At 43.0% G+C, this 19,252-nt stretch overlaps 1 protein-coding gene and 1 long non-coding RNA gene across 2 annotated transcripts; one reads left to right on the top strand and one right to left on the bottom strand.

Moving 5' to 3' along the window:
• The first annotated feature begins 230 nt into the window (after window positions 1-230).
• Window positions 231-18,687, top strand: LOC307043139 (corticotropin-releasing factor-binding protein-like). Its single transcript, XM_079687404.1, has 7 exons — window positions 231-386; window positions 524-611; window positions 1,022-1,179; window positions 2,010-2,220; window positions 3,463-3,617; window positions 17,258-17,378; window positions 18,086-18,687. The coding sequence occupies exons 1-7, from the start codon at window positions 306-308 to the stop codon at window positions 18,238-18,240; spliced, it is 969 nt and encodes a 322-aa protein (XP_079543530.1). The 5' UTR covers window positions 231-305; the 3' UTR covers window positions 18,241-18,687.
• On the bottom strand, window positions 4,578-11,141 carry LOC307043140. The gene is made up of 2 exons (XR_013809293.1): window positions 9,934-11,141; window positions 4,578-7,809 (listed from the first exon to the last, which is right to left on the bottom strand). It is a non-coding gene; the product is annotated as an uncharacterized lncRNA (long non-coding RNA).
• Window positions 18,688-19,252: the final 565 nt, after the last annotated feature.

Genomic DNA, 19,252 nt, shown 5'->3' with positions numbered 1-19,252 from the left:
TAAAGCTCGATGATAATTTAATAATTGTACCGGAAATTGCCCTAAGCAATATCATGCATGCAAGGTTTTTACTTTTAACTAACTGATACGCAGTTATTATTACATCCTTCACAGAGTGTCTTAATACGGTTATGAATTAAAGCGTTTCACACATGATTAATATGACGGATCAGTGTTTGTCAGTGTCAGTGACCCTCTGATGTAGGCCTGCCTATGTGTCTGAGCTGCTATAAAAGCTGCCACCCCTCACGCAGCGCCGTTATTCCCCCTCTGCTTCAGGAAACACTTCACGAGACGCACTCAGCATGTCGGTGGCTCCGCGCACACATTTCCTCCTCTTTCTGATCTCCCTCTCATCCAGGATGGGGCTCAGTCGGTACATTGAGGTAACACTTTTGAATATCGTGGAATTATCGCACATTGCTTAAGACATTGTTTGAGTCAGGAATGTTAAACTGATGTCTGTGTAAAGTTTCAGCTGGCACCTCAAATGTATTGTTTGTGTCTGTAATGTTTAATTTAGGACATCGAAGCTGCAGATGGATTATATTCTCTGCTCAGTTTGGACCAGAAAAGAGATTCTGAGGATTTTATTTTCCGCCGACCTCTCAGTAAGTGCTGCAGTTCACAGCAGCTTTATTCAACAGCTGATTATGCTTACCGACTTGGCAAACAACAAGTGGACGCTTTACATAATGAAATAATTAAAAGTATTTTAGGTGAAGCTGAAACATTCAGTGCAGAGGTGTTTAGTTGTTTTGGCAGGTACAATATTTAATACCCTCTCTTTCTATCAGTCAGTATAACTTAATCAATCCATGCTCACAATGATATTGTAAATAATACTTCCCCTTAATTTACTATAGGACAACCACTAAGTAGGATATTTACCAGAAGTCCACAGAGTGAAATGTTACACATGTCAGAAAGGAACACATTGTCAATATTTATGTTTATTATTTCATGAAGATCACACCAAAATATTGATGTCATTATAATAAAGTAATGTTTGTGTTTTAAGGATGTTTGGACATGCTGGCCACTGATGGCTCCTACACCTTCGTAGCGTCTCGGCCGCAGCTGGCCTGTGCTGCATTTATCATCGCTGAGCCCAGTGAGGTCATTAGCCTGGAGCTGTCTGACGTCAATATTGACTGCAGCGCCGGAGACTTCATCAAGGTTGGCTCCAAAAATAAAACCCACACAGGCATCCTCCCACCCCCATTTTAGTGGAAGCAGGGTGGTCAGGGCTTTGAAACTCTTTAAATTCTATTTAATCTTCTTATTTTTGTTTAAAATCATGCCAAAAAGGGTTAAGGCAACGTTCAAAGGGCCAAACATCCCACTGGATCGTCTATGAATTGGTCACATTACTCTAAGCAAGAGTAGGAAGGCTTTAGTAGTGAAGCCAAGTTTCATTTCATGTGGGCCAAACTGGTAAAAGGCATGGGAGAAAGAAAGTTCAGGCTACGGTTGTTAGAGGATCGGGCAAAGTTTTATCTGATCTGCCCTGATCAGTTCCATTTAGCATGGAGAAAGATGCCAAAGAACTAAACAAAACACATCTCTATTTCAAATCAACACAGATGGTGCTGTAACCTGTATTTGACTTATTCACACAACTTAAGTAAAATGATGTGTCCTCAGGTAAACTTAATCCTATTGGCTATTACTCAAATGTTTTTTGTTATTGAAAGACGGTGTATTGTTAAGACATGTTTAATAAAAACATGCAGAGACTAGCACATGTATTATTTATTATACTTTATCTGATATATTTATATTTAAGTCAACCACCACATATCCATTGTCTGTATAAAAACGTTGATGAATACATTCTCCAAATGCATAGAACATCATTCTCATGTAAAGAGGAAAATACCTCTTCATCTGTACACAAAACAGAAGACATTCCCCAAGTAATAACAGAAATATGTTGGTAAGTGATAATATTGATCAAGTGAAATCTAACATTTATTACAATGAGATAAGTGATTTCCCTCCGACAGATGTTTGATGGCTGGGTCCTGAAAGGAGAGAAGTTCCCCAGCAAGCAGGACCACGAGCTGCCTCTCCACCAGCGCTACACAGATTATTGCTCCTCCCCGGCAACAGGAGCCACCAGCCGCTCCTCTCAGAACGTCGCCATGATCTTCTTCCGCCTCCACAGCGCTGACAGTGGCTTCACTCTCGCCATCAAAAAGCTGCACAACCCCTTCCGTAAGTACTGCTGCCTTGAAGTCACAAAAAAATCTTAACCTAAAAAAAAAACACAAACAACATCCAAAAAAAATACTATAAATACAAGTTCCAAGACCATATAAATCATAGTATTATGTTTTAAAATAAGGGCTACCCTGGTGACTTGTGGTTAGTCATGTGTGCTCTTCCTGGACATGTGTGCCTGGTCGAGCATTAATAGAGGCCTCGAGCGACAGGTAGAGATTGAAGGAGAGGAATGCACCTGTTTTCCAGCTGCTTGACAAACACGGTGTTAACACTGTGTCAAGCAACATAACAATCACAGCCTCTGTGTGAGACAAAGCCGGACAAAGAAAGACACAAACAATGGAGTTTGAATAGAATCTAAAGATAAACAGCATTTATCTCAGGCCAATGTGTGAGGTTTCATTCATATAATGACAACTAACTGCAGCTGTCCCAATACTGTTTCTTTGTTTGATCTGATCCTATCCAAGCTTTTACTGTGTCACATATTGTCCCAAATTGTTTGAAATTGGCCCTAAAACTGCATTCATGTACATGTAACAGTGTGATATACATACTGTTTATCACAAATAGGATCAAATATAAACATAGTCCTGATGACCAATAAATACATATTTTACCAGAAATAAAAGTTGATTTTATTGACATTCATATTCAACTCCTGTGTAAATCAGATGAACGGCATTTGAAGGCATAAAAAAAGGAAAGATAAATAAACTAAACTCAATAATATTTATTCTAATAATATTTATTCTAACATTCTCTCCTCAGCTTTGATTGGCACAGCTCCCTCACCATGAAATGTTTCTAATGAACAACATGCTGCATGAGTAAACTGTTCCGAATCCTGTTGGTGCCTGTCCAGTGTACCATACTGTTATCAATTCAAATTTCATTATTTTCTTATCTTTGTCATCAGAACTGGAATTGGATTTCCATGCTCAGCCCTAATTGTGTCCCCTCCCCGCAGTCAGCCTTGATCATGTCCAATTTGTGACATGAGGTGTCAGTAATGAGTTTCTCTGTTGACGGGGAACTGTTAATTTGAAACCTCTTCTCCTGTGTGTGTGTGTGTGTGTGTGTGTGTGTGTGTGTGTGTGTGTGTGTGTGTGTGTGTGTGTGTGTGTGTGTGTGTGTGTGTGTGTGTGTGTGTGTGTGTGTGTGTGTGTGTGTGTGTGTGTGTGTGTGTGTGTGTGTGTGTGTGTGTGTGTGTGTGTATATGTTTGTGTGAAGCCTGTAACATCATGTCTCAGAGTCCAGAGGGCAGTTTTACCATGGTGTTGCCACACCAGCGCAAGAACTGCAGCTTCTCCATCATCTACCCTGTAGAGATCCGACTGACAGATCTTAGCCTGGGGCATGCCAAAAGCAATGAGCTCAGCCCACGGGTGAGCCAGCCACACACACACACACACACACACACACACACACACACACACACACACACACACACACAGACACACACACACACACACACACTCATGATGACTTATATTAACTTTCAATTAATTCACAGTGTGGTATAATGAGACAATAACAGGCTACAGATGCGGACATATATACACACAAACGCACATATATATATATATATATGTATATAAATATATACAATTTCAGATTCAAACAAGTATGAGAGCACTCTCGTAATAACTTAACACTATCAGAGACTGGATATATCCCCCCCTACCCCCCCTCTCTGGTCGCTACAATGGGAAAATGAATTACGGGCCAAAAGTTTTATTTACAAGTATTAAAAGTAAGCATAGGACACCAAACCAACTGAGACCCGTCTGTCCGCTGCATCTCACACACACACACACACACACACACACACACACACACACACACACACACACACACACCTAAGTAAATTCATCATCATGCAGCAGTGCAGGTTTTTGTCAACAAAGTGAGAAACAAATGGTGATTCAGGGTAATTATCTGGCTATAGTTATAATACCCTGTATCACTTGATACATCATTTCATTTGTAATACTTTCATAAAAAGTGGGGTTATGATATAGTGAACCGTAATATTTTAAATGTTTTTTATTTAGCTTAAATCTGTCTATATTTTCCTATTCTAAAACGATAACAAATGGGCAGAAATGGAAATATACCTATTTCTGATCTTGCTGAGAAAAGAAGATTAACACTATCTCCTTCTCTTGATCTCTGTTAAATATGAAAATACATTCAGGAGACAGTTTGCATAGCTTAGGGCAAAAGTTTGAAACTAAAAACAGCAAACCTGGATCTTTCTCAAGGGAACAAAATGTGCTTTCTGGCTCGACTTATAGATTTAACGTTACCATACAGACACAAGAGTTCAATCAGGAGAGACGTGATGTATGAAATACATGTTTATTATCGGGACACATGATATGCGGGAATAGTGATTGACGTATTACGACAAGTAACTGTAATGATGTTTTGGCGATTAGGCCCCGGGTTTGCAGGATGATCATTCAGGAGGGAAAGAACAGCTCTGATGAACCCCCCGGGGTCTAGACACTGGTGGTGGTGATAGTAGTTCGTCCGATCTGAAGGGAGAAGGTTTCAGCTTGGCCCTGTATTAGGAGACAGGAGGCGAAGGGGTGGAGGAGGGTTCTGCTTTGACACCTGAAATGACAACTGACGGGGAGGGGAGAGCAGATTTAAAAGGGGTTAGCAGGTGCGATGATTGGCTAGCCGGGTCGTGACGCCCCTGATCACTTATTGAGATAACGTGTGACACCAGATGATATTGTCTTCCTGATTGAACTTGCGCTGAGCTACATTTCAATCAGGAGGGACGTGATGTATGAAATACATGTTTATTATCGGGACACATGATATGTGGGAATAGTGATTGACCTATTACGACAAGTAACTGTAATGATGTTTTGGCGATTAGGCCCCAGGTTTGCAGGATGATCATTCAGGAGGGAAAGAACCGCTCTGATGAACCCCCAAAATAAGTGAAGTATGAAGTACTGAGCTGTGAGCAATTCTTACCTTGCGGCTGGCTGGCTGCGGAGATCTATGGATGAAATGAGAGATTAACATGGGGACGTGATAAGCGCCGGAATCGCTTCCGGGCTGCAGGGTTAGACATGCGCGGACCCACTGGCCGCAACCTGCACTGCAGGGTTAAACATGATGCAGATCCACTGGCCGCAGCCTGCATTCGCAGGGTTAAACCTAACGCAGACTCATGTCCGCAACCTGCATTCGCAGGATTAAACCTAACGCAGACTCATGTCCGCAACCTGCATTCGCAGGGTTAAACCTAACGCAGACCCATGTCCGCAACCTGCATTCGCAGGATTAAACCTAACGCAGACCCATGTCTGCAACCTGCCTTCGCAGGGTTAAACATAACGCGACCCACTGGCCGCAACCTGCACCCGCAGGGTTAAACATAACGCGACCCACTGGCCGCAACCTGCATTTGCAGGGTTAAACCTAACGCAGACCCATGTCTGCAACCTGCCTTCGCAGGGTTAAACCTAACACGGACCTGTGTCCGCAACCTGCACCCGCAGGGTTAAACCTAACGCAGACCCATGTCCGCAACCTGCATTCGCAGGGTTAAACCTAACGCAGACCCATGTCCGCAACCTGCATTCGCAGGGTTAAACCTAATGCAGACCCATGTCCGCAACCTGCACTCGCAGGGTTAAACCTAACACAGACCCATGTCCGCAACCTGCATTCGCAGGGTTAAACCTAACGCAGATCCATGTCTGCAACCTGCCTTCGCAGGGTTAAACCTAACACGGACCCATGTCCGCAACCTGCACCCGCAGGGTTAAACATAACGCGACCCACTGGCCGCAACCTGCATTCGCAGGGTTAAACCTAACGCAGACCCATGTCTGCAAACTGTCTTCGCAGGGTTAAACCTAACGCAGACCCATGTCCGCAACCTGCATTCGCAGGGTTAAACCTAACGCAGACCCATGTCCGCAACCTGCACTCGCAGGGTTAAACCTAACACAGACCCATGTCCGCAACCTGCATTCGCAGGGTTAAACCTAACGCAGATCCATGTCTGCAACCTGCCTTCGCAGGGTTAAACCTAACGCGGACTCATGTCCGCAACCTGCACCCGCAGGGTTAAACATAACGCGACCCACTGGCCGCAACTTGCACCCGCAGGGTTAAACCTAACGCAGACCCATGTCTGCAAACTGTCTTCGTAGGGTTAAACCTAACACGGATCAATGTCCACAACCTGCATTCGCAGGGTTAAACCTAAGGCAGACCCATGTCCGCAACCTGCACCCGCAGGGTTAAACCTAACGCGACCCACTGGCCGCAACCTGCATTCGCAGGGTTAAACCTAACGCAGACCCATGTCTGCAACCTGTCTTCGCAGGGTTAAACCTAACACGGACCAATGTCCGCAACCTGCATTCGCAGGGTTAAACCTAAGGCAGACCCATGTCCGCAACCTGCATTTGCAGGGTTAAACCTAACGCAGACCCATGTCCGCAACCTGCACCTGCAGGGTTAAACATAACGCGACCCACTGGCCGCAACCTGCACTCGCAGGGTTAAACCTGCCGTGACCCACTGGCTGCAACCTGTACTCGCAGGGTTAAACATACGCAGACCCGGAGGTCACAACCTGACGTGTAGGGTTAACATGAACACGGACCCGGAGGTCACAACCTGACGTGCAGGGTTAAACATGAACACGGACCCGGAGGTCACAACCTGACGTGCAGGGTTAAACATGAACACGGACCCGGAGGTCACCTGACGTGCGGGGTTAAACATGAACATGGACCCGGAGGTCGCAACCTGACGTGCAGGGTTAACATGAACACGGACCCGGAGGTCGCAACCTGACGTGCAGGGTTAAACATGAACACGGACCCGGAGGTCACCTGACGTGCGGGGTTAAACATGAACACGGACCCGGAGGTCACAACCTGACGTGCCGGGTTAAACATGAACACGGACCCGGAGGTCACCTGACGTGCGGGGTTAAACATGAACACGGACCCGGAGGTCACCTGACGTGCAGGGTTAAACATGAACACGGACCCGGAGGTCACCTGACGTGCAGGGTTAAACATGAACACGGACCCGGAGGTCACCTGACGTGCGGGGTTAAACATGAACACGGACCAGGAGGTCGCAACCTGACGTGCAGGGTTAAACATGAACACGGACCCGGAGATCGCAACCTGACATGCAGGGTTAAACATGGCGCAGACCCGGAGGTCGCGACCTGACATACAGGGTTAAACATGAACACAGTGACACGTATGCATGCTGACGTGCTATGAAACCACCACCACCAGTTATAGGCATAATTACCATTTTTATTGTTGAGAGACCTTGGATAGCAAGTACGCGCTGATGTCCGGGCGAATGTGGGATATGAAGGAGGAGGAGGACCGCCGTCCGAGTTGCAGGGATGAGGGAGAAATGCCTTGATTGGCAGCAGAGGTGGCTGCACCTATCTGAACGAAAGCCCTGATATACTATTAGGACGCCACAACCAGTTATATGCATATTTACCATAGGTAAACTGAAGAGATCTTGGGTTGGCAGCACGAGCCGATGTCCGGCGAAGAGGGAGATCTAGACAAGTAATGCACGAGAGCTGTTAGCTGGAGTACAGTGATGCATGAATATCATGACCTGGATTGACCCAAGCCAAGTTAGCATAAACCCGAGAATATGAATGAAGTGAAGATGCACGCAGAAAAAACATACGCTTAGTTAAATACTGAGACATGACCCATGATATAGACTAGTTTAATCAGCAGTTAAGTGCGCCAGGATGAGTCATAGATGCTGATAAGCTGATTGAGTAATTAGGACCGTCTTCTATCATCTGAGAGAGGATGATGGAGGGACGCTAGTGTTAGATCCAGCGAGTGTGATAATAAATGTGTAAGCAGGAGTGGAAATCTGAGCGTGCCGCTATAGCGGATGATCTCATGCAGATATTCCCCCCAAAACGGAGGATGCACGTCCTTAAGAGTCGGGGAAAACGCGGTCGTCGTGAGGCTGGCGGATGCCACGTCCAGGAAACGGGATATGATGCGTGCCGAAGATTATCCGCATGCAAAGTACGGTTGCCCGGTGAGGAAGAGCAACTGTCGTTGAAGGTGTTTGCTGTATACGCCTTGACGTTTATGTGGATGCACGCAGTTTGGTTAGAGAAACATTAATACCATGAGCTTGATGTGATGCCTAGGCACTCCGGGTGTGTGACTGGGCCTATAGTTCCTCATTATTAGGAACGCTGTGCTCCTGGAGGAGTTTCTTCTTCTTATTCTTCTTTTTCTTCTTCTTCTCTTTCCCAGTTGAGCGGAGTTATATGTTAGTAATGTTGTATTTGAACACTAGATGGCGTAAAAGCACGCATGAGGGGATCTCCCTGGGCAGTGGGTGATTTGAACTGGGGAGAGACAACTATGAATATTATTTACCCGAATAGCTGGTGCACGCGTAGTTTCTCCTTACTTGACTCCCGCTTAAGGCTGAAAGAGTTCCGCTGAACGGATGATGGGAACTTTAAAGCGTGTCGATAATATCTGCTTTGAAGAGCCAGCCTTGGCCTGCACACTATTAAGATTACATTGTCTCCGTGCGTAGAGGGGGAACATTGACCTTGTCATCGAGATTGCCCTGGCTATACCAGTCATGCTAGGGCCTATGCTAAAGCGAATAGAGTTGTAACGAGCAGTACGCTTGGACAAAGTGACTAGAACGCGACCGCACCTTGAATATTTATACAAGTCGGGCAGCACTAAGATCTGTTATTGTGTAGGAAACAGTTTAATGTCGCAGTGACAGTAGTCAAGATGACTGATTAGCTCGGTTGCTAGCAACATCACCTGTAGGATGCCTGATAACCTTAATGACGGTGTTGTGATGCCGACGGCATAAATCCATACTGAAACATGTCGCTAAAAGATGGGAAATAATTATCGGCTGCTTATTTGACAGTCGGACAGTGAGTGCTTAACGGCGACCGCTGGCGTGTGAGTTAATGGAATAACTCCGGTGCACGCGCGCTGCAGCGGCGTTAATGCCGCTGGATCACATGATAACCGATGCGTCACGGCGTTCTACAAATATAGTTTGAAGAAGTAGTTCTGATAAATCTGCTTTCTATGATTAGAAACTACCCGACGCAATCCTCAATTGATGTTTGTTTGACAGCGGTATTGGGAGAGAAACGGCGATGTAAACGGTACGTCATGACGCGATATTCACCTTGAACCCAGTTCACCTCTGTAATGTGTAAGAATTTAGTGGATCAGAGACTGTGAACGGATTTGGACAGTGCTGCAGAGGAGATGTTGTTGTCGCAGATCCCGCCGTTGGTGCACCGAGAAACTGAATATTTCTTAGTGGAGAAAAAAAAAAAAAAAAAAAATAAGATCATTCAGTCAATAATCATTCAATTAATATTGGGAGTCAATTCCTAATTTATTTAGTATCTGGTCGTGTCATAAACAGGATAATGTGCAGCTACTTGGTCATTGAGGAAAAGAAGCCCTACGAAACACCATTCATTTCAGGTAACACTGTGTTGAAACTGCGTTAGTACCATAGGTTAGTACTGAGCATTGTAATGGCTAGCAATACCCGAACTGCATTAGTAATGCATCACATTCTTCGCACGCAAAGTAATACGTTACTGAAACTCCATACTGTAACACGTTACACCCAACACTGCCTGAAACTCACCTTAACCCTGAACTAAAGGTAGCAATGCATAGTGTTGAACTTCCTGTCAGCTCCCAGACCGTAGTCGAGGAAACGGGGGGGGGATGACTCTGTGTCGTGTCCCAGGGCAGAAGCAACGCGCTTCGGGTTCAATAACCCATTTTATCGGAAAGACTGGAGAGAGGCGAGCTCTTATTGGAAGGTCGTTGCATTTATTTAGCTCTTCTGTTCGCAAGATAGATTCGCAAGATCACAGACCTTCCTTTTCTGCTGCCTCGTTACTTCTAGAAAACATGTATCCCGCTCGCTCGCTCTGCAGGCGCCACACCCCTCTCTTAAAGGGGTAGCGATCTCACTCTGCATGACCCGGATGTCATAACAATATAACGAAACATCCCATGAATTTGTTGCAACTGCCTCTTGCCAGCGCTACCCTGACGCCTGTTTTAGAGTGAGGCGCAGGAGGAAGTAGCTTCAAGGGGATGTAGCTTAAGCCCTGCCTGCCTGCGGGAGGGGTTGTGGTTGAAGCCAGCAATGGGTAAAGCTTCGCATGCGATGAGGACCCGTTCCGCGTGAAGCGCCGCATTTAAGCGGCCCTGATGCCAGTGATGCCCTCTCGAGAGACTGAAGGCGTGCGTCAATTGTTCCCGTGAAGTACGCCATTCCATTAAGCCGGAGGAACTTCCGTGGAGCCCGATTTCCTTGTCTTTTCCTCCCGGTTTGCGGAGCGGCCGAGAAGGGTCTAGCTGCGGCCGCGGACAGTACAGTACACTACACGACACTACACGACAGTGAGCTCGATGTGGGCGGGAGCACAACGTGGGCGGAGCTTCACAGATGACGCGTTGCATCCTGTTTCCCGGGTAGCAATTCTCTTCCCTCCCTTCAATCTAACCCTTCCCTTCCCCCCATCCTAAACAGGGCCGCCCCTCCCTACAGGCCAATCACGCAAGCTACATGGGGCCCCGCCTTGCGCAGGGGGCCCCGCCCAGAGGGCCTCAGCTGCTGTGCGCAGTTCTCCGCTCAATTCTCCTCGCACCCCCCACGAGAGTGAGAGAGAGGTGACAAGGGGAGCACGTCTGTAACCCGACACCATTGCAATGAATCGACATCTGACCAATCACGGCTTTGATAAGGCCACTAGTGCAGGTGAAGAGATGTCGGACAGTTTCAGTCCGGCACAAGCAAGAGGGAAACAAAACAAAACATGAAGAAACTAGAGCATCACTCGAAGGTGGGTTATTGTATGAGTCAAATGTACAACTTGCGAATGTTGTATAAGCCAAATTGCCGATTGCCATATTAAAACATTAGCTTCAATTCACGACATGAAGGAGGCAGTCTCTGCGTGCATAGCATATAGGCTAATGGAGATGCAGTTATTTCCAGCATTCTTTATTTACCATTCATTCAAGTATGTTATGCCTTTTATCTGCTAATGTACAGGAGGAAGAGTGATAAACTGTCTGTCTAGTTGGCTTACAAAACATGGAGCATTTTTTCCCCTTTTATTCATTTTTATGTCAATTTGCGCATTTCATGGTGATGCTCAGCCTCTCCCCTTAACTCCTAACAGTCATCATCATGTCAACCACAACACAGAGAAATACTGATAGAAATGTGTGTGTAGTTGTTGATACATTGCTGACAGAGGGAACTACATTTGAATAGAGATTTAAGAAATATCCGTTTTTGAGCATGTAATAAGCATTTTTTGTCTTGACTATATTACAACTATATTATAATAGTATAATATAGTATTTATATTATTGAATTGATTATGATTATGATTATTAGTAGAAGTAGTTTATTTGCATTAATTATATTTTAATCTTTTTGAGGCTAGTATTTGGCAGGAAATGCAGACGTATTCACCTGTAAACGCATACTGAACGACATACATGCATATTTACCATTTACCTCACTGCATAAAAAAGTAACTGTGTTGATAATAATAATAATAATAATAATAATAATAATAATAATAATAAACAGGAATTATATTTGCAAAGTAGCCTACTTTGTTTCCAAAAAAAAATGTTTCACTCCTGTCGGTTGGGGGGGGGGGGGCCTCATCTCACAATGTCGCTTGGGGCCCCAAGTTGGCCAGCGGCGGCCCTTATCCTAACTCTAACCACTCCCTAACTTTTTACCTAATCCTAATCTTCCTTCCTCCCTCTGAAACCTAAATGCCAAAACCTCTCCTCCTGTCTTGTAGTGTCGTCAATTCGCTTTTAACGGTAGTGCCTCTCAGCCACCGTAGTGTCGTGTCAGGTGGGCATGTCGTGTAGTGTCGTGTAGTGTCCGTAGTGTCATGTAGTGTCCGCGGCCGCAGCTAGACCATATTTGGGTGGCCGGCTGGAACCGCTAGCCGACTGGGGAACGCCACCTGTAGCTTAATCCACAAGACTGCGGAGCTGATGAATATGCCTGGAGCTGGGGCAAAGACCTGCTGCTGCTTGTGCGTTGACACCTGAAATGACAACTGACGGGGAGGGGAGAGCAGATTTAAAGGGGTTAGCAGGTGCGATGATTGGCTAGCCGGGGCGTGACGCCCCTGATCACTTATTAGGCGCATTCACACCGCATTACTTTTCCCACAAAGGTTAATGAGAACTTTGTTCATCAGAACTCTTTAGTTCTGATGAACTAAGTACAGATCGCGTTCACACCGGAATAAGTCCCTGGGGGTGGATTAGGCAAATGAAGCCGCTGACGTCACTTCTTCTTCTGCTTCGGGTTTACTGGCAGGCCGCAAACAACTTCACGGCGTATACTGCCACCCAAAATCCCCGGCCAGAAGTCCCCGGTTGTTGGGGACTGGCTTCAGTAGAAGCTGCTGGGACTCCCAGCAGCTTCTACTGAAGCCTTCCGAGTAAATCGCCAGAACGCCGACACCTCCTCATCTCCACCGCTCCCATGTTTTATTTTGTGTTGCCATAAGTTAGTCTCTCTGCGTTTCTGCGCTGGGCTAATGCTAATGCTAATAAAATGGTGGCTTCACAACACTTTTTTTTTGTTTTACGGGGCGTGGTTTGCAGTCCGCCCAGCCAATCAGAAATATAGCTCTTTTCTCACAAGAGAGCCGAATGAGAGTCCCTGCTCTCTAGCAGGGACGGAAAAGGGGGTAAAAAGGTTCTCATGAACTAATTTTAGTTCCGGCTCTTTTTGGTGTGAAGGCGACATTTCGGAACTATATCGGAACTAAAGTGGGAAAAGTACTCCGGTGTGAACGCGGATATAGAGATAACGTGTGACACCAGGGCCCAGGAGTTCAAAACTTTTAATCTCAATCAGATCTGATCAGATTTTGAAATCCCATTTTTTTGGGATCCAGGATCAGACAAGTCGGCCAGATTTTCAATCAATCAATCAATGTTTATTTATATAGCCCAATATCACAAATGTTACATTTGTCTCAGTGGACTTCACAGTTTGTACAGAATATCAGTATGACAATACGACACCCTCTGTCCTTAGACCCTCACATCGTACAAGGAAAAACTTCCAGAGAAAACCCACAGTTTAAAGGGAAAAATGGGAGAAACCTCAGGGAGAGCAACAGAGGAGGGATCCCTCTCCCAGGACGGACAGACGTGCAATAGATGCCGTGTGTAAATTGAAAAGATAATACATTTGCAACATAGGTAGTCCAAATGTTTGGAAATGCATGTGTGTATAATAGGAAGATGAATCCACGAGGATATCCATCCAGGACTTATGATCCAGGACCACAGCCACGACTCAAGATCCAGGACTCGCGATCCATGACACAGGACCGCAGGATCATCCATGACTCCGGATCCCGGCGTATATAGACACCAAAAAGAAAGAAATTTGGGGAAGCTGGGTTAATCGGAACATGAGAGTACACAGGTATAGACAGAGAGAAGGAAGAAGTAAGATGTCCCCCGACAAACTAAGCCTATATCAGCAAAACTAGGGGCTGAATCTAATCAGCCCTAACTATAAGCTTTATCAAAAAGGAAGGTCTTAAGCGCACTCTTAAAAACGGATAGGGTGTCTGCCGTCCGAACACAAACTGGAAGCTGATTCCACAAAAGTGGAGCTTGATAAGAAAAGGCTCTGGCTCCCATTGTACTTTTAGAGACTCTAGGAACAACCAACAACCCTGCATTCTTGGAACGCAATGCCCTAGTAGGACAATAGGGTATAATGAGTTCTTTAAGGTAAGATGGCGCCTGCCCATTAAGGGCTTTGTAGGCGAGAAGAAGAATTTTAAATTCTATCCTGTGTTCTATAGGGAGCCAGTGTAAGGCAGCCAGAACAGGAGTAATGTGGTCCCTTTTCCTAACTCTGGTTAGTACACGAGCTGCAGCATTTTGAATCAGCTGAAGCGATTTGACTGACTTCTTGGTACACCCTGATAATAAGGAGTTACAATAATCCAGCCTTGAAGTAACAAATGCATGGACTAGTTTCTCTGCATCGTTATGAGGCAAGATATGCCTGATTTTTGCAATGTTACGTAGATGGAAGTATGTGGTCCTTGAAATTGATTTTATGTGGGTGTTAAAGGATAAATCCTGATCAAATATAACACCAAGATTCCTTACAGTCTCACTGGAGGCCAAATTAATGCCATTCATAGTTAATATATCTTTAGATAATTTGTTTCGTAGATTCTTCGGGCCAAGTACAATAACTTCAGTTTTGGTCGTGTTTAACATCAAAAAATTTAAGGTCATCCACGTTTTTAAGTCCTTGAGGCAGTCTTGAATTTTATTTAGATGATTAATTTCATCAGGCTTGATTGATAAATATAGTTGAGTATCATCCGCATAACAATGAAAGTTTACAGAATGATTCCTGTAGTTTAAAGCAATTCAGGATAGGATCACCCTGATCCAGATTACGACTTTTCAAGATTACTAGATCCTGAATATCAGTGCTTTAATCCTACCGATCACCATCTAGTGGATATGAAAAATAATACAAGGAAGACAAGAGACCACATTGCAGAGACATCTATAATGTCTAATTATATTTTTAAATTTGAAATGTGATGACAGATGGACTTTTTTTTTGTTGAAGATATTTTTACTAAATTAAATTTGTGATTGACAATCTTTTTTGTGATAATTTTATGAGCATAAACATTTATGTCATCAACATTTGGTTGAAAATAAAATAGGCCACCACAAACGTGAGCAAAAATGGAAAAATAAAATGTCTTTCCCATGAAGGCTAAAAATTGTGTATTATTTCAGTCAACAAACTTTGCCATCTTATTTAAATTGAAATATATTTTTAAATAACTTGTACAGTACATTTTGCTCTGGTAATCCACTGGAAATCCACCCCTCTGGTGGGATCAGGATAATCCAGTTTTTTGGGATCAAACTGATCCCAATCCTGTGTTGTCGGTTTGAACTACCCGTTTTGAAGATTCGATCCAGATTAAAGCTTGGATTGAATTTCCTGATCTGATCGGATATCAAAGTGATCCTAATCCTGTTTTTTGGTTTTGAACTACCCAGATAGGGATTAAAAGTGTTGAACTCCTGGGCCCTGATGATATTGTCTTCCTGATTGAACTTGCGCTGAGCTACATTTCTATGAATGTTCTTATCCAACTGTTGGGAAGAAATTGGTTTTGCAATTAAAAGAAACATTCAAGGATTTGGAGGTCGTCTAGCTCAATATTCTTTTTGGCAAATAGTTTACAGACTACCACTGGCGTGTCATTTATTCCTTTGTCAACAGTTGTTATTCTCTAACAGGAGCATTATTAAAAGATAATAGGGAGGCTGTGGCTCAGTGGATAGTGTGCTGGACTTCAAATCAGGGGATAGCAAGTTTGAGTCCCACTGCAGTCAGCATGTCGTTGTGTCCCTGGGCAAGACACTTCACCTCAAATTGCTCCTGTGGGGATTGTCCACAGTACTGAATGTATGTAAGACGCTTTGGATGAAAGTGTCTAACAAATGACATGTAATAATATAATTAGATTTCCATGGCAAAGGGTTTAGGCTAAGTTATAACAGATAATCAGCAGTTCTCAAAGCAAAACCGAGCAACAAGCATTACAGTTTATACATTTTTAACCTGCTGTTTTGAATTTCCCTTAAAGAAGTTCTGTATGTACAATGTGAATTAAATCACTTTAAAGAAAAATACCTAAATTAAAAAGTTTTTTTAAAGGTCAAAATCATTATTTTTTTATTATTGGTTACTCCTGTTGTGTTGATGGTGCCGCTCCCCTTGGCTTTATAGAGCTTTATAATGATAATCGTATATTCATATAATGGTTCAATTCCAGCAAAAAAACATTTTGGCAATAAACACCACATGAATTCTAGATCTTTTTAAGTAGGAGAAGGAATGAAATGTTGTAAATCATGTAGATTAAAAAGTTAACCAAACAAAATGACTCCCGTCCTGTAGCTGTTGGCATCTGGTCGGATTACTGGCTGCCAGACATCTGACATGATAAACGACAGTGACTGCATCTACTGGGCAAAATATAACAACCTGACATGTCTGCCGAAGCTCTGAGAAAAACTCTAAGTGTTACAAATTCAAAAAAGATTTGAACGGGCAGTTTTTCAGGCTAGCAGCTGCACATAATTCTAGTTATGTAAAAAGCACTTGACACAAAATAAATTATAATGGGCCAAGGATTGAACCCTGAGGTACCCTTAAGCTTTATAGCCTTGTTCTCAACAAGGGAACATCATATGCCTGCCTGTTGAACAGACAGTATGCAGACCACACTGGAATTTATTATTTTAAACAAACAGTTATGTTTACTAACTAAAGTATTCATTTATTTAATAAGTAAATAAGTATTTCTCACAATACATTGAGAACTTGCAAATGTGTTGAATGCATTTTCTTTGGTTTCATGTTTGTTTTATGAAAGTAAACCAGTGATGTCATAAACACAAAGGAAATATCAGCAGAGATATATTTTTGCTTCACACATAGAAATAGAATAGAAGCACATTACTTTTTTGCCATGGTAATTTTACTAGAAATCGCTGGTTGTTATAAGTTGTTATAGTGACAACATGCATCAGTGGGGCAGTAAAGTGTGGTCGCAGGGGGGACGGATAGCTAGCTTCTTGGCTACTTACCCTTCTCCAGGCGCTGGTTCTCAGCCTACAGTATAAACTATAACCAGAGTAGCATTATAGTAAATGGCTACCATGGCTAGCTAAATACTGGACAGCAGGCTAGTGGATATTGCCACTAGATGTCAAAAAACTGTGTGGGTTGCCTTTAATATAGCACTTTAAATTGCACACTCAATAAGTGAATAGCTTGCCTTAGCTGCACTTGCGCACCAAAATATGTTGTTGTTCTTCTTTTTTGTTTACAGAGGCAGCTGTGGTCGGGCTGTTCGGGGTCGGGAGACTATGTGGAGCTGTTAGGGGGGAATGGGGTGGATACCTCGATGATGTTCCCTGTAGCCGACCTCTGTTTCTCCCTCAGTGGGCTCGGTGAGTCTGAGCCTCCCATGTTTCCCTTTAGTGTCACTCTGTAATTTCTTATTGTTCCAGGAAGAAATCTAACTTTTGCTAGAGAATTACTATGCTGTACTATTATTTTCTTTGCAATGCCTTTCTATGTTATGCTTAGGCTGGCTTTTGTATTTAACTAATATTGTTTAATGTCAAAAATATCTAAACAATTTTAAGTGAGTTTGACACATTTCAACATGTTGACTAAACAACTCAAACTAAATTCCAGCTTCATTTTATGATCCTACACGTCAAAAGACTGTCCTCTTCAGTTTTACAGCAACAGGATGTTGGAGAAATGTTAAAACATGTTTCCTATGAAAGATATTATGACAGATATGCTCCAGAGGAGTCCTTGAAAATAATAAAACAAGAAATATTTCCTCATGGTGAACTATTTGTAATGCAAATTAGATTTTACGACTGGATTTTCAACTGATTTAAATTATTTGAAAAAATAAACACCATCCATATTTTGCTATAGTAGGCCTATACATCTTTAATTGAACATCTTATACGTTTCTTTATACATTCTTCTTTGTCTGGGTGGATTGGTGTAATGCAAAAGAGTTCACAGAAAAAAGACTTACACTTGTGATAACCGGGCTGAAAAGCGTTGGCAAGAGAACAAAAATGCTCTTTAGTGCTCCAGCGTAAAGCATTTGTTTTCCTCTCTGACCCTTCAGCCCAGATGAAGATTGGTTGTGATAACTCGGTGGTGAGGCTGGTGTCAAGCGGGATCTATATCAACCGTGTTTCCTTCCAGTACAGACTACTGGAACAAAGCGAACTCCCCAAGACCCAAGAGAACGCTCTGGATAATTTCTGCTCTGTGGAATGAAATAACACACATATGACAACACACATAAACACACGCACATACTTATGAACACACACACGCAATCAAACAGCCATCCATTTCTCTGTAAATACAACAGTTTGTTTAATGCAGCCAATACAAACTTTTTATTGTGTTTTGCCAAATGTTTTATTTAGTTTCCTAAAAGATGTTCGCTTTGATCGTACAATATTTATTTTTAGAGCGATTTTTATTAATCTCAAATGTATGAAGGATGATGGATTTCAGAGTTTACTTTTTAATCCTTTGTCAAGAAAATCTGTGATACATTATATTTTTTGGCAAGAGAACTATTGTAAACCTTCCCTCTTTTGATCTCAGTTCATATCAGTTTCTGTATTCTTTGGGAGGTTCTACATCTCTGCTTTCTTTTCTGTTTATAATGCCTTGACAATATAAAAATAAATATATGACTTGCATGAAAAAGCACATTTTCTATGGTCTGTTTTTTTGAGTCAATGTTTTTATAAGCCTTCTTTCCATTTCATTAAAGTACAGAATGTTCACTTGGTGTTTGCTTTACTAGTTTTCTTTGCAAGATAAATCTATTTTACTCATAACCAATAGACATTAAAGTGTGGGAATGTTACTTAGTCTAATCCAGCCCAGTTGTATTGGGTTTTAGTGTTTATTTATTTGGCAGGAGATTTATTCTTCTAAGAAAAACATAATCACAATAACAAACCAATGAGTTTCGTTAAAAAACAACTCAACTGTTCCTCCTGTTATTTCAGGCCAGTGGATAAAGGAGCAGAGATTTGGAAGTTGGTCAGGAGATTCAAATGTGCCCTTTTTTACATTGATGATTAGTCCAGCCTGATATATATCTGCAACTACTGGATCGGCATGATATTTTGTGCAGGCATTTGCCGTTTCCAGAGCCCCCCACACTTAACCTCTAGATTCTTTATGAATTTTACATTAGTGTTGTTTTTTGTGAAACATCTCAACATTACAGTGAATGCCCTCCTCGGGATAAATTGTAATCACCAAA

The sequence above is a fragment of the Notothenia rossii genome (assembly GCF_949606895.1).
Source record: "Notothenia rossii genome assembly, chromosome: 6".
NCBI classification, from domain to species: Eukaryota; Metazoa; Chordata; class Actinopteri; order Perciformes; family Nototheniidae; genus Notothenia; species Notothenia rossii.
This window is presented reverse-complemented; position numbering and strand designations above follow the sequence as displayed.